We start from the raw sequence: 17318 nt of genomic DNA, 5'->3' as shown, positions 1-17318 counted from the left end.
GGGTAGTCTGCTGATAATCTATCGTTACAAAACAATAACAGTAAATTTGTCACCTCCGGAATAAACACACATCACTTCATAGTATCAGTAATCACCACTAATATGAAATAACAATGTGACTTTGACGATACAATTGGCGTCTATCTAATTCTTTTGACTTTGTGTGCTCCCATGACCTGGAAAGGTTAGATGATGAATTAACACGCCACATTCGCAGTTTCTCGGTATCTTTTATTTGAACTTTTGTTGATATATTAGGATCACCATTCGATGTGACGTTGAATAAAAAGGAATAACAGTCATGTATCTGAGATGTACATGCTGATCAATAAAGTACCAAATAAATATTTTAGTGTTTCACATTAAATGTGAGATTATGACGAACAGGACTCCAGATGAAGGACAGTTAGAGTAGCGCTGTGAACATACAACCACAGCAACATAAAACCTGGACAGATGAAATACTTGAAAGCCCTTGAGACTTCCTAATACGGTGAGCGTCAACACGAGCGTTGTGATTATAGTTTACAGATTCAATGTTTTCAATCAATTCAATTGCTTTAATTCACTTTTAAGCTCTATGTATTGAGACAGGCCAAAATGTCGTCGTGATAACAAATACATACAAGGGGATGTACACAAATATGATATCCCAATTTGGCGTGCCCAGTCGAGTCATTTACTGACAATTGACTTCGACACTACTCCGTAGCGTTAAAACTGACAAAACTAAGGTTACAGCAGGCAGCAAATAGTCTACCCTAATGGGTCAATTAAAGAATATTGATGAGACGGTTGCATTCCGTTTATGGAGAGGCTGTATCATTATATGCCAGAACTAAGTATTTGATGAAGGAATTCCAGCATGAAAGGTGGTCTCCGCTTTTGTCGATCCATCACTGAGCCACAAAGTAAAACATTGTTCCCTCCCACAATCTGGAACTGAAAATAGCTGCCATTTCAATCAATGATGTAGCGGAAACCCCATGGACAATAGAAACAATGCTTCATCACAATTCCCATATGGCAACGTTTTGTGCCAGTAACCACAGCTTTTCAACTGTGCGGTTGTATATTCCTCAATTTGGGATGGACATCATATGTCTCCTTCACGCAAGGTTGCAAAGCTTGCTCCAGCCTCATGTTTGATATACGGAAAGAATCCTTCTTTATTGTTTGTGACTCTACATCTGCAGTGACTCTTTAGTTAGTTAAATGAGGCTATAGACATGTGGCATACATGCACTTACAAGTCATTGCTTTCTAAGTCTGACACCTTGATGTGTGTGGTACCATAGCCACGATAACTGTAATTCCATGTTGTATAATTACATATTTAGTACTGTTGTGTAATGTCTGGTTTTCAGCCTTTTCTGACAACGTTTGATAAATTCAAAGAATTTGGATCATATTCAACTTATCTAAATTCCCGTATTTGAACAATCACACACGGACTTTGTCGATAGAAGGTGAAACGCATATAACCTGTCATCAATTTGTACTGTGTATCCTCTAATAGTAGGCATTGAGGTGTTGGTACATACATGTAGTCAGACATGGGCTCCAAGGGTTATCTTATCTTGTGTAACTGGCCTAATGAACTCAATAATCCATATCAGTAACCACAATAAGATTGAATACAACCCGGTATACACAAATGCATTGGAGTTTACACCAAGGAAGGATCTTATGGTCTCAAATGATTACCAATACACGATGCACTATACCTTACTCTATTTTGGTGTCAATGTATTTATTGAATTTGAGAGAAGACAAACGGTCTATCTCCAGATATCGAACTATCATACTTCTTCTCTCATGACAATATGATAATGAACTGATCCACTTACGAGCAATTATTGAATTTCCACACTGTTCCATGATGTATAAACACAAACAACACCAGATGATAAATTAGTAGATATTACTTTTCTGTCCAGTGTCCCAAGCCTTGAAAGATAGTTTTTTCTGTGAGCAGGGCCATGACATGTATTTAGTTTCAGATACCAATACACAATACATCGTATCTCTCTGCGCTTATGTGTCAATGTGTTTATTGAGTTCGGGAGAAGACGGAAATCTACATAAAGCGACATATGAGAGAGTGACACATCCTTCTGTAATGAGAATAAGATAATGGAATAATTCCCCTAAGAGTTAATTTTAAATTTGTTTCGTAATTAATTAACATAATTACCACCTGGTGACAAAAGAAAGTATATCTATTTCCTGGTCCCAAGCCTTTTATTATATTAGATTTTTTCTCACAGCAGTATCAAAATAACATCCAGTTTTCGGAGATATGCTGTTGGACAGAGTGTCATCTGAATGAAAGCCATGTCTAATGTCCCTAACCCTAACCCCAATGGTAGCCTGAAACTGAAAGTTGAAATGCTTCGTTATTATGCATCGGCTATCAATGAACCATACATCTTATTTTTGTTCAAGAAAACCTCACCTGTGAGTGTACAACATAGAAACAAATGATAAACATGAATACGTAAAGTGTCCAATTTAATACTAATGGTTACCACCATTTTTAAAAAATTCAAATGGCAATCACTGTAAAGTGTCATACTCTTGATAAGAGATGATACAATCCATTTTCACTTTCAGTAAGAACAACATTTCAAATAGTACTGACAGTGATTTTATCCTCCTTTTTCCATTACACAATATGTAGTTCGCTATCCTAATAACATAATCAATGTGTAATGTCACGGACATGTGAGTTGTCACTACACATAAGGTATGACGATGCATTGCAGAACCAAATTACGTCATGACTCTGTTGCATTATGAACGGTGCGATGATCCACCAGAATACACGTCAATGATAATTCAGTATGGTTAGTGCAGATGGTTGAAGGAGACAGTTCTTCTTTCAATACTCCGAAAAGATCTGGTTTTCATAGCAACTAAGTCACCCGAATCGGTTCGAATTGGTTCGAATAACAATTTACCGCTTTGATGCTGACAGTGGGCATATCATCCTCCAGTGAACAATCCATCTTTTATTATCCTGCGATGATCCACCAGAATACACTTCAATGATAATTCAGTATGGTTAGTGCAGATGGTTGACGGAGACAGTTCTTCTTTAAATATTCCGTAATAATCTGGTTTTCATAGCAAATGAGACACTCGAATCGGTTCGAATTGGTTCGAAAACAATTTACCGCTTTGATGCTGACAGTGAGCATATCATCCTCCAGTGAACAATACATATTTTATTATCCTAATAACAACCCAGGAAGGTGCCAATTGTGAGGACATGTTGTTGTGTGAGATCAACGTCCAATGTACATACATACTGTGGTGAATGTTCTCAGTTGTTTTATTTCTGTATTTCCAACGGACCCTAGAGCACAGGGACAATCATTTAGCATAAGAGGTATAGATCGTTGAAGATTCACACTGGTAGAATAGCACAAGGACCTTTCATTTATCATGTTAGTTTGATGAGGAATCCCCCAGTCGCACACAGCCAAACAGCCATGAATATAACCATACACAGACAGTCAGCTGATATCAAATATCCACCAGAGTCAGAACTTCCCCAGCCTTCCTTCACTCGACCCCTGAGGTTCCCATCGCCTGCCAAACCATGGTTTTTAGATTCCTGCTGAGTCTCGTCCATAACCTTGCCTTTACGTCCATGAAGTGATAACAACGACCAACAGCGTGGTATCACAAACAGTGGTGAGTGTGTATTCTTGTTATTGATCTTCCTGGTAGATATCATGACGATTAAGATGGTGGTGACAACTGACAGAACGCTGATGCCGAAGAGACATGTAAGATACAGGGTGACCAGCGGGATATTGTCGGACGAGTTTGGAAGTAGTCCACTCACGATGCTCATGAATACAGATAGAGAGAGAAGGCATGTGATGCCATACGAAACCTTCTCGCCACAGTCACACGGCAGTGCGAACACGAATATGTTGAGAAAGGAAAGCACCACTACAGGTAGAATGACATTGAGGACGAAGAACGCCGGACGCCTCTCCAGATCAATCTGAATGTAAAGGAAAGATAAGCTTAAATCTTCTCCGATGCGCCTTTCGCGAGTGAAAGCTCTGGAACTTGGAAGAATCCATTCTCCGTTAGTTGTGAAGGATTGGCTGTTTGCACTCTTCAAAGCTGAGACCATCTTTACCTCACTTGAATAATAGCTGATGGGGATAAATCGGAACTCACATGTCTGAACATCAAATGGGAATAACGTCAGGTCTAACTTACAGTCAGTAAGAAAGTTTGCTCCAGGTGTCCAAGTGACTGTGCCATCGCTGTAAACTGTGATACCGGATGTGTCGTCTTTAAAGACGTCCCGATCCTCCAGAGACACTGGAACCATGAGTTTGGGTCTCCAAATGTCAGTCAAGGGAGGATGAATAGACTTAATGCCGTTGTAATTCTCAGGTGTCCAGATAAGGAACTCGTCCATCCATGTCAGATTCATCCAGACGTTGCTGTGGAGGGTCTGTCGGACCTGATCAACTTCAGTTATGGCAACCAGGTTGAATGTATTGTGAACGTCAACATGGTGACTCTGGTTGTTCACGGGTCTGTGTTTAGTGCTGTAGTTCCGAAACAGGTCGGTGTACAGCCGTTTCATGTCTTCAATATTTTCTGCAGCAGATCTACATACCACCAACACCAACACCAGCACAGACGGGAGCTGCATCTTCCTCGGTCACCAGCTTTGTACAAAATAAGGTCCACATATCATAATTGATAGTTTAATGGGTGTCTGAGACAGACCAATTGACTAGTTGTTTATGTGTAGTCTTGGTGATTATTTCCACAGATAACAAGGACAGTCATCGATTCAAAGGGGTATTGAGCATTGGCTTTTATTTGTCACACAGCCAGCCATGTTGACATATTCCGGCGCTAATGGAACTTCATTATCCACACACAATGCATTTACCCACGAAATTGAATTAAAGGCAATGTGTACACACCGATATTAATTGTAATGTCGAGTAGAGGCATACCTGCCCGAATTGATTATTGATATATCATACGTCCATTTACATGAGGTAACCTTCATGTTGTACGGGACAACATTGTTCTTCCAGCGGTATTGTTTTTGCATATCTTGGACAAAGCAGGCTGTCAGCTCTAAATGATTACAGATTGTTTCTGTATTGTGGGTATCAATCACACATTCTGGTCGTTAACAGTGGGTGTACTGTACAAGAAATCTAATTTCGGCCATATATTGTACTTATTGGAGGCTATGTGATCGGTCCATTATAAAGTGAGTGTTGTTGTTTTATGCAAATAATGTTGCAGGTGAATCACGGCAGCGTACAGATAACGGACTTCGATCCTGGTATATTACAATGTTTTGCTACGATATACAATGTTAACAACTGTGTTTTGGCTGTAAAGTTAGTTAACGGTTTCAAACAGTCGGTACTTCTTTAAACAAGGGACAATTAAAGTAATATTTTGCAAATTTATGCCTGATAGAAAACTATATATTGCTATATAAATATATTCTGATGTTTTCATTCATACCAAGGTTAAGGCCAAAAGGAACATAACAATTGTACATTTTCTTGAACTTACCTGAATTACGTTATTCAAGGTGGTATGCGTTTCATGTTAATAACCGTTTTAAATCGTTAAGTTTGTGCAAATTGATTTCAATTATCATATCTGCGATATCGTAATTGTAACCGAGTATAAATTCGATTTTCTTTATTGGTAAATAACAGCGAGATGGTAAATTATAAACCATTTCAGTAAATAAAATTATCCAAAAGTAAAACAGAATAAAAGCCCAATTTTCGAGGTCATCATGGTAGTTGCAGAAATAAGGACATTAGTGCAACTTGTCATGTTATAAATGTTCAGGAAAAAAATAATGACTCATAAATATTCACCAGTCCTAATTTCAAGTGTTTTGATTGAATATTTACGATACACGAAAGTACAATTCCCGTGTCGTGATGAAGACGTACGAAAATCAAACATGGCGCGTTTCGCCCGATCTCAGCATAACTTATTGCTATTTTAACATCAAGAATACATTGCCTTCATATACATGCATTGGCGAAAGTTGATCATCTTTGTCGAAGGTTGTTTCATTTGTAATTTTGCGTTCAATGTGACAAGGAAAAAAAGAAATAAAGGATCGTGAAATCTGACAGCAATATTTCAGTAGGTGCTAAGGTCATCGGATGTGATGTCACAGACAGGGGTAGTCTGCTGATAATCTATCGTTACAAAACAATAACAGTAAATTTGTCACCTCCGGAATAAACACACATCACTTCATAGTATCAGTAATCACCACTAATATGAAATAACAATGTGACTTTGACGATACAATTGGCGTCTATCTAATTCTTTTGACTTTGTGTGCTCCCATGACCTGGAAAGGTTAGATGATGAATTAACACGCCACATTCGCAGTTTCTCGGTATCTTTTATTTGAACTTTTGTTGATATATTAGGATCACCATTCGATGTGACGTTGAATAAAAAGGAATAACAGTCATGTATCTGAGATGTGCATGCTGATCAATAAAGTACCAAATAAATATTTTCAGTGTTTCACATTAAATGTGAGATTATGACGAACAGGACTCCAGATGAAGGACAGTTAGAGTCGCGCTGTGAACATACAACCACAGCAACATAAAACCTGGACAGATGAAATACTTGAAAGCCCTTGAGACTTCTTAATACGGTGAGCGTCAACACGAGCGTTGTGATTATAGTTTACAGATTCAATGCTTTCAATCAATTCAATTGCTTTAATTCACTTTTAAGCTCTATGTATTGAGACAGGCCAAAATGTCGTCGTGATAACAAATACATACAAGGGGATGTACACAAATATGATATCCCAATTTGGCGTGCCCAGTGGAGCCATTTACTGACAATTGACTTCGACACTACTCCGTAGCGTTAAAACTGACAAAACTAAGGTTACAGCAGGCAGCAAATAGTCTACCCTAATGGGTCAATTAAAGAATATTGCTGAGACGGTTGCATTCCGTTTATGGAGAGGCTGTCCCATTATATGCCAGAACTAAGTATTTGATGAAGGAATTCCAGCATGAAAGGTGGTCTCCGCTTTTGTCGATCCATCACTGAGCCACAAAGTAAAACATTGTTCCCTCCCACAATCTGGTACTGAAAATAGGTGCCATTTCAATCAATGATGTAGCGGAAACCACAGGGACAACAGAAATGCTTCATCACAATTCCCATATGGCAACGTTTTGTGCCAGTAACCACAGCTTTTCAACTGTGCGGTTGTATATTCCTCAATTTGGGATGGACATCATATGTCTCCTTCACGCAAGGTTGCAAAGCTTGGTCCAGCCTCATGTTTGATATACGGAAAGAATCCTTCTTTATTGCTTGTGACTCTACATCTGCTGTGATTCTTTAGTTAGTTAAATGAGTCTATAGTCATGTGGCATACATGCACTCACAAGTCATTGCTTTCTAAGTCTGACACCTTGATGTGTGTGGTACCATAGCCACGATAACTGTAATTCCATGTTGTATAATTACACATTTAGTAATGTTGTGTTATGTCTGGTTTTCAGCCTTTTCTGACAACGTTTGATAAATTCAAAGAATTTGGATCATATTCAACTTACCTTAATTCCCGTATTGGACAATCACACACGGACGTTGTTGATAGAAGGTGAAACGCATATAACCTGTCGTCAATTTGTACTGTGTATCCTCTAATAGTAGGCATTGAGGTGTTGGTACATACATGTAGTCATTAAGTGCTTTCCCTTCTATTTTGCACATGGGCTCCAAGGGTTATCTTAACTTGTGTGGCCTAATGAACTCAATAATCCATATCTGTAACCACAATAAGATTGAATACACAAATGCATTGGAGTTTACACCAAGGAAGGATCGTATGGTCTCAAATGATTACCAATACACGATGCATTATACCTCACGCTATTTTGGTGTCAGTGTATTTATTGAATTTGAGAGAAGACAAATGGTCTCTCTCCTGATATCGAACTATCATACTTCTTCTCTAATGACAATATGATAATGGACTGATCCACTTACGAGCAAATATTGAATTTCCACACTGTTCCATGATGTATAAACACAAACAACACCAGATGATAAAATAGTAGATATTTCTTTTCTGTCCAGTGTCCTAAGCCTTGAAAGTTAGTTTTTTTCTGTGAGCAGGGTCATGACATGTATTTAGTTTCAGATACCAATACACAATACATCGTATCTCTCTGCGCTTTGGAGTCAGTGTGTTTATTGAGTTCGGGAGAAGACGGAAATCTACATAAATCGACATATGAGAGAGCGACACATCCTTCTCTAATGAGAATAAGATAATGGAATAATTCACCTAAGAGTTAATTTTAAATTTGTTTCGTAATTAATTAACATAATTACCACCTGGTGACAAAAGAAAGTATATCTATTTCCTGGACCCAAGCCTTTTATATTAGATTTTTTCTCACAGCAGTATCAAAATAACATCCAGTTTTCGGAGATATGCTGTTGGACAGAGTGTCATCTGAATGAAAGCCATGTCTAATGTCCCTAACCCTAACGTTAACCCTACTCCTAACCCTCATGGTAGCCTGAAACTGAAAGTTGAAATGCTTGGTTATTATGCATTGGCTATCAATGAACCATACATCTTGTTTTTGTTCAAGAAAACCTCACCTGTGAGTGTACAACATAGAAACAAATGACAAACATGAATAGGTAAAGTGTCCTATTTAATACTAATGGTTACCACCATTTAAAAAAAACTCAAATGGCAATCACTGTAAAGTGTCATGCTCTTGATAAGAGATGATAAAATCCATTTTCACTTTCAGTAAGAACAACATTTCAAATAGTTCTGACAGTGATTTTATCCTCTTTTTTCCATTACACAATATGTAGTTCGCTATCCTAATAACATGACCAATGTGCAATGTCACAGACATGTTAGTTGTTATTACACATAAGGTATGAAGATGCATTGCAGAACCAAATTACGTCATGACTCTGTTGCATTATGATCCAGAAACAGTGCGATGATCCACCAGAATACACTTCAATGATAATTCACTACGGTTAGTGCAGATGGTTTAACGAGACAGTTCTTCTTTCAATATTCCGAAAAGATCTGGTTTTCATAGCAACTGAGTCACCCGAATCGGCTCGAATTGGTTCGAATAACAATTTACCGCTTTGATGCTGACAGTGAGCATATCCTCCTCCAGTGAACAATACATATTTCATTAACGTAATAACAACCCAGGAAGGTGCCAATTGTGAGGACATGTTGTTGTGTGAGTTCAACGTCCAATGTACATACATACTGTGGTTAATGTTCTCAATTGTTTTATTTCTGAATTTCCAAAGGACCCTAGAGCACAGGGACAAGCATTTAGCGTAAGAAGTATAGATCGTTGAAGATTCACACTGGTAGAATAGCACAAGGACCTTTCATTTATCATGTTAGTTTGATGAGGAATCCCCCAGTCGCACACAGCCAAACCGCCATGAATATAATCATACACAGACAGTCAGCTGATATCAAATATCCACCAGAGTCAGAACTTCCCCAGCCTTCCTTCACTCGACCCCCGGGGTTCCCATCGCCTGCCAAACCATGGTTTTTAGATTCCTGCTGAGTCTCGTCGATAACCTTGCGTTTACGTCCATGAAGTGATAACGACCAACAACGTGGTATCACAAACAGAGGTGAGTGTGTATTCTTGTTGTTGATCTTCCTGGTAGATATCATGACGATTAAGATGGTGGTGACAACTGACAAAACGCTGATGCCGAAGAGACATGTAAGATACAGGGTGACCAGCGGGATATTGTCGGACGAGTTTGGAAGTAGTCCACTCACGATGCTCATGAATACAGATAGAGAGAGAAGGCATGTGATGCCATACGAAACCTTCTCGCCACAGTCACACGGCAGTGCGAACACGAATATGTTGAGAAAGGAAAGCACCACTACAGGTAGCATGACATTGAGGACGAAGAACGCCGGACGCCTCTCCAGATCAATCTGAATGTAAAGGAAAGATAAGCTTAAATCTTCTCCGATGCGCCTTTCGCGAGTGAAAGCTCTGGAACTTGGAAGAATCCATTCTCCGTTAGTTGTGAAGGATTGGCTGTTTGCACTCTTCAAAGCTGAGACCATCTTTACCTCACTTGAATCATAGCTGATGGGGATAAATTGGAACTCACATGTCTGAACATCAAATGGGAATAACGTCAGGTCTAACTTACAGTCAGTAAGAAAGTTTGCTCCAGGTGTCCAAGTGACTTTGCCATCGCTGTAAACTGTGATACCGGATGTGTCGTCTTTAAAGACGTCCCGATCCTCCAGAGACACTGGAACCATGAGTTTGGGTCTCCAAATGTCAGTCAAGGGAGGATGAATAGACTTAATGCCGTTGTAATTCTTATCTTGTCCAGATAAGGAACTCGTCCATCCATGTCAGATTCATCCAGACGTTGCTATGGAGGGTCTGTCGTACCTGATCAACTTCAGTTATGGCAACCAGGTTGAATGTATTGTGAACGTCAACATGGTGACTCTGGTTGTTCACGGGTCTGTGTTTAGTGCTGTAGTTCCGAAACAGGTCGCTGTACAGCCTTTTCATGTCTTCAATATTTTCTGCAGCAGATCTACATACCACCAACACCAAGATCAGCACAGACGGGAGCTGCATCTTCCTTGGTCACCAGCTTTGTACAAAATAAGGTCCACATGTACACATATTTCTACAGAGAGACCAATTGACTAGTTGTTTATGTGTAGTCTTGGTGAATTTGTCCATAGATAACAAGGAAAGTCATCGATTCAAAGGGTATTGACTTTTATTTGTCACACAGCCAGCCATGTTGACTTACTCCTGCGCCAATGGAACTTCATTATCCACGCACAATTGAATAAAAGGCAACATGTACACACCGATATTAATTGTGATATCGAATAAAAGCATCCTAGCCCGAATTGATTATTGATATGTAATACGTCCATTTACATGATGTATGCTTCATGTTGTATGGGACAACATTGTTCTTTCGGCGGCATTGTTTTTTTGCATATCTTTGACAAAGGAAGCTGTCAGCTCTAAAGTATTTACAGATTGTATCTGTATTGTGGGTATCAATCACACATTCTGGTCGTTAACAGCGGGTATACTGTACAAGAAATATAATTTCGGCCCAACATTGTTCTTACTGTTGGCTATGTGATCGCAAACAGCCGGTGCTTCTTTAAACAAGGGACAATTGAAGAAATATTTTGCACATTTATGCCTGATAGAAAACTATACATTGCTATAGAAAAATATTCTGATGTTTTCATTCATACCAAGGTGAAAGCCAAAGCGAATATAACATTTGTACATTTTCTTGAACTCACCTGAATAACGTTATTGTAGTGGTATGCGTTACATGTTAATAACCGTTTTAAATCGTTACGTTTGTGCAAATTGATTTCAATAATTATATCCCCGATATCTTAGTTGTAACGGAGTAAAAATTCGATTTTCTCTATTGGTAAATAACAGCGAAATGGTAAGTTATAAACCATTTCAGTAAATGAATTATTCAAAAGTAAATGAGAATAGAAACCTAATTTTCACCAATCCTAAATTCAAGTGTTATGGTTGAATATTTACGATATACGAATGTAACATTCCCGTGTCGTGATGTTAGCAGACGTACGCAAATCAAACATTGCTATTTTAACATCAATAATACATTGCCTTCATTTAAATGCATTGGCGAAAGTTGTTTCATTTGTCATTTTGAGTTGAATGTGACGAAACCCCTTCAAAGAAACCTAAATGTCTTCTTGACAATAATGATGACAAACGACCGTCCAAATCAATCGAATACCACGTATCCCCATTTGCTGTATCAAAAAGTATAAATGGCACAGAAGGTGACGACTGTGTTCTGGTTCTCTTACTTATAGAATGTAATCGACCAATCTGTTGCCCAACAATTTGCTTGTCAGGGTCCCGAATGTTGTCTCTCCACACATCACCCTTTACACCAAAGGAATCGTGAGAGACTACGATCGGTTGTTTGCTGACATGACCGAAATATCTATTGTCTCTGAAATTTAAGATTACCCCTTTTCGTTTTCATCTCCTAGTTCTCCCAAATTCCCAAGGGTAGGTTCCACTAACCACAATGTTGAAATCTACATTCCCTATCCTCTCAGATGCGTCAAATGCGAAAAAGTACGGCCATGGAACACATTTCGATTTGCCTGTTGCGATAAAACACAGATGACAAGATTGTGATAATGGTTTTAAAGAATGCACAAACTGTTCAGGAAGTCACTGGTCTTTCTCAAAATAGTGTCAAAGACTGTGGAAAGAGTAAATGGAATTAAACTATATAAAATTCACAAGCAATATTAGTTTTGCTGATGCAAAATAACTTGTCTAAACCCCAAAAAACCCAAAGAAACTGATGCTTTTATCACCAGAACACCTTCTGAAACACACACTAAAGTAACCAATTCGCCAGTAACCACATGTTCAACAAGCATGAAATACTCATATGCCCCGCCAATATTACAAGTCCGGTTGTGTGCAATGCATTAGCTCCTGTGAACTATGTTCACTGGACCTTTTTGTAAATGGCGTAATTGCAGCACTAAAAAGTTATTACTGGTGTTGTTTTGCCATCTACAGTTTATGGTAGAATATGTAACTGTTTAAGGAATGAGTTGCGTTATTACTTGAACAATAATCAGAGAAGTAAGGAAGTTCTTACTTTTCTTAGAGATTAATGAGAGCAGGGGTCACCATGAGGTGTACTGAGAAGTACAGCACCAATCATCTGATGATCTGGGCAGTAGACTGGAGTCTGCAATGCTACAGCACTGGCATGATCAGTAAACAACACGTCCAGTGTAGCTCCAAGACAGTGAGTTCGAGAGTGAATGAGTCATTTACCGCACATTAAAGAAATCTTCAAGTTACAGCTTTTCACTCAGATCACAGTTGAAATCCCTAGTAACTAGGACATGCTCACATTCATGCTGCTTGGAGAGATCCTGGAGTTTCTGCATAAATGAGCAAGTGAATGTGACAACCGTGTCCATGACACTTTTGGAGGAACATACACACAAGCAATGCAGAACTTGCCAACACGAAAGGAAATGTGTTCAATACTGCGAGTTGATATTACATCACATAGCTGGACACTGTTCTTGAAATTTGTTGAAACATACTCTGCAATACCATGTGTAGTGTCTAGTAGATAGACTTGATATTCTGGCAGGTCTCTTTCACTGTAATCATTCATGTGTATTTCTGTGAGACACAAAACATCAAGCACACCAACAAACTTACACTGCGAGGAAGCAGTCTGGTTCGGGTGCCCCTGTTCATGTTACCGGCATACACTGCGAGGAAGTAGGCTGGTTCGGGTGTCCCTGTTCATGTTACCGGCATACACTGCGAGGAAGTAGGCTGGTTCGGGTGTCCCTGTTCATGTTACCGGCATACACTGCGAGGAAGTAGGCTGGTTCGGGTGTCCCTGTTCCTGTTACCAGCATACACTGCGAGGAAGTAGGCTGGTTCGGGTGTGCCTGTTCATGTTACCGGCATACGCTGCGAGGAAGTAGGCTGGTTCGGGTGTCCCTGTTCATGTTACTGGCATACACTGCGAGGAAGTAGGCTGGTTCGGGTGTCCCTGTTCATGTTACTGGCATACACTGCGAGGAAGCAGTCTGGTTCGGGTGTGCCTGTTCATGTTACCGGCATACGCTGCGAGGAAGTAGGCTGGTTCGGGTGTCCCTGTTCATGTTACTGGCATACACTGCGAGGAAGTAGGCTGGTTCGGGCATCACGATTAATGTAACTGGTACCCTGGTTCAGGGTGTCCCTGTTCATGTTACAACTACCCACTGCGAGGATGTAGGCTGGTTCGGGTGTCCCTGTTCATGTTACTGGCCCCACTGTGAGGAAGTAGGCTGGTTCGATTGCTATGTTCATGTTACCACCATGCACTGCAATGAAGTAGGCTGGTTCGGGTGCCACTTGTAAATTTTGTTTTCACAATAAATCAACATATATCTTGACCAAGTTCCTTTGTCAAGTGGTATCCATCTCAATAAGGTAATTATGGTAACGGTTCTCAGACAACCCTGAGTAGATGTGTTTGAAGAAATGTGAACGGTTTCCGAGTTATGCTCGAGCTCTTGCTAAGGAAACATTCGTAAAATCTAAAAACTATTAAAAAGGAACAAGTTTACCCCAAGACCTACTCATATGCCAAGTTTGGAAGAAATATTGTACGGTTGTCACGATTTGTGCCAAGTTGGGTGATTTTCAAAGTCAAAGTATACTGTATAGTTGCCATGAAAAACTTTTTTTAAAAATACCAAAGTATCAAAAGGCACCAGTTTTTCACTAGACCTATCTATGTGCCAAGTTTGAAGAAATATTGTACTGTTTTCAAGATCTGCTCAGGAAACAGGGACTACTGCCATTTTCAGTCTAAGTCAAAGTCGTTGGAAACTCGAAAAAAAATAAAATAATTAAAATCATAAACTATCAGAAGGCACCAGTTCACAGCTAGACCTATCTATGTGCCACGTTTGGTTAAGATATCTCTCATGTTTTTTTGTGTTCTGCTTCGGCAACGAAATGTGACCCATTCCTATATTCACCTTCCACTTCGTGGCGGGGGATAAAAACCTGTCAAACAAATTGGACATTGGTGAAAACGGATTCTCCTCGGGGTTTGCTCAGTCCACACAAACTACAGAAGCACTTCCAAACACATCCCAAATTCAATCAGAGTCATCTTGCGATGAGGATTCAGCACAGGCACAAAAGCCATCATAGTCAGTTCCACAACATGTATCTGAAACAAATGGGGGTGGTCGGGCAGTCTAGTGGTTAAAGCGTCCGCTCTTCACGCCGAAAACCCAGATTCGATTCCCGACATGGGTACAATGTGTGAAGACCATATGAGGTGGCCCCCGCCGTGATATTGCTGGAATAATGCTAAAAGCGGCGTAAAACCTCACTCACTCACTCTGAAACAAATGTCCAACAAATTGTTAAAGGCAAACTGAAACCAATGCCAGAAACCTATCAAAGTGGTCAGAAAATCCAATGAAACTATTTAATAAATTTGGATCACTTGAAGACAAGGATGTGGCGGCTGAAAACATCAATCCTAGGGCACACAGCTTATCGCCCTCAAAGAAAGTGTGGGATCGATCCCCAATAAATCCCCAGACAAGGCAGTTTATTCCAAGAACATTATTCAGTGGACTAAGAGCTAATTTTAATGATATTACAGCTAATAGTCCAGGATTTGAAGCCTTCTGCATTCTGAATGATGAAACCTGTATCATGGTACAACATTTATACTAAGTTATCTTATAATAATTAGATCTACATCAAGTGCTTTTATGAGTTATCATGGTGTAATATTTATACACCATTTCATATAATTATAGTTTAGCAAGTAATAATTATCATCAGGTAAAATGCATATATAAAATATCAGTAGTGTCAGTTATAGCTTTTTAGATGGTTGCTAGCCTAAGGTATCAAGATCCCATCTCCCAGACAAAGGATATTTATTTAAGTATATCTGTCATCACCTACCGGGGTATATTAGAATAACATTACTTCAATTAAGACTCATTAAGGATTAGCCCCCATACAAGCTCGTCTATAGTGCATTAAGGATTAGCCCCCATACAAGCTCGTCTATAGGGCATTAAGGATTAGCTCCCACACAAGCTCATCTACAGTGACACCCTAATCTCTTTCAAAGCATCCAGTAAATATGTCAACAAGATTAGTGCCAGTCCAACAGGATAAACAGGATTTAGTATTCCCCTCTGTCTAGCCATCCATTTAGCTTAGGACACAACCAATCGTGTATCAACCAATCACATTCCTTTCTATTGTTCAAACTTTCATTAAATACATACTGTAGCCAAGTTCTAGCAGAGAAGGGGTTTGACTCTCTTACCAAGCAGACCTCTCTCCCACAGCCCAGAGTGTGTACCGACTCTCTGTGGCACCCTCAGTTATTATCTAAGCATAAATTGTAAATTGTTAATTGTTCTTGTAAATAAAATTGTGATTAGTCTCCTGTGACTCTGGCTCTTTGCTGACTAATTCCCCAAGAAAACCAGCACGTCATTTGGAAGGTATTGTTCACCCAGAACAGTTCCATGATAATTTGGCGGAGAATCATCGTTTTCGGAACCACGGAGTCCAGGAACTAACTACAACCAACTACAAGAACCCATTGGAGGACATGTCCAACCGTGATCATCTGATGGAATAACAAGCAAGCTGCATCTACCTCTGACCTCAACACTGGATTAAAGACAACCAACTCCTCCAAAGACACCAACAAAGGAAGAAAAAGTCTTCAAATATTGTAAGCACTACATTGTTGATTACTTGTCTTCCTTTAATTTAGTACGGTACATACTAATAGGTGTCATGGCAAATATGGAGTCTGGTATGGAAAGTAACTTCGAAAGTGAAATTCCAACAGTGTCTTTAGTTACGCCCCTTGCCAAAAGTGTAATTCAGGCAAAATTTGGCACAAAAACAACAAATTGTTTAGTAGATACAGGGGCATCCATTTCTTGTATTTCGTCTGCTTTTCTGAGCACAGCTTTTGAAAACCTTACTCTTGGAAACTCACCCTTTCCACAGGTTAAAGGTGTTGGCGGCGAATTGCATAAAGTGTTAGGTTCAGTTGTGTTAGATTTTGTCATTGAGGATCAGGAATTTTCTCAAAGATTCTATGTTCTGCCTACACTACCAGAAGCAGTGATACTAGGCGAGAACTTCCTTGATGACAATGATGCAGTATTAGATTATAGCTGTCATTCCTTGATACTTAACAACAGCACCTCAGATAGGCAATATATCAATTTCATAGCCAATTCAATGCAAGAGATTAGTGGATTAGCAAAAACAATAGATCAGATTTACATCCCCCCTCAGAGTGAAATTCATTTCAAGGTCAGACTGTCAGAGACCAAAGAGGATTCCCTCATCCTCATTGAACCCATTGCTTCCCTCACTGCTCATTCTGAAGTAGCAGGTGGTAGAACTCTTTCCAAAGTGAAATGCAAAACTGCTACATTTAGGCTTATGAATCCCTCCCAAGAAGAAAAAGTTCTTGACAAGGGTACAGTTGTAGGCAAATTTAGTTACATTGACCAAGACTCTGTTTATGCAATCGACTCTGACCAACCATTCATCAGTACCATTAACACTGACAATGAGAAGAGAGACAATGACACCAGGGATTAT

General features: G+C 39.4%; 1 protein-coding gene and 1 pseudogene across 1 annotated transcript; both read right to left on the bottom strand.

The window, feature by feature from the left end:
- Positions 1-3448: 3448 nt before the first annotated feature.
- On the bottom strand, positions 3449-4732 carry LOC139475784 (neuronal acetylcholine receptor subunit alpha-3-like). The gene has a single exon (XM_071258991.1). It carries the CDS (start codon positions 4688-4690, stop codon positions 3449-3451), a length of 1242 nt encoding a protein of 413 aa, XP_071115092.1. The 5' UTR covers positions 4691-4732.
- Positions 4733-9475: 4743 nt separating this feature from the next.
- On the bottom strand, positions 9476-10715 carry LOC139473544 (neuronal acetylcholine receptor subunit alpha-3-like; annotated as a pseudogene).
- Positions 10716-17318: the final 6603 nt, after the last annotated feature.

This window comes from Haliotis cracherodii, unplaced genomic scaffold (genome assembly GCF_022045235.1).
Source record: "Haliotis cracherodii isolate W230 unplaced genomic scaffold, xgHalCrac1.p SCAF_3, whole genome shotgun sequence".
In the NCBI taxonomy this organism is placed as follows: domain Eukaryota; kingdom Metazoa; phylum Mollusca; class Gastropoda; order Lepetellida; family Haliotidae; genus Haliotis; species Haliotis cracherodii.
The sequence above is the reverse complement of the archived record's forward strand: the minus strand, read 5'-3'. Positions and strand labels throughout refer to the sequence as shown.

Coding starts and splice junctions, on each gene's coding strand:
- LOC139475784 (XM_071258991.1), bottom strand. CDS start 4,690: ATGCAGCTCCCGTCTGTGCTGGTGTTGGTGTTGGTGGTATGTAGATCT.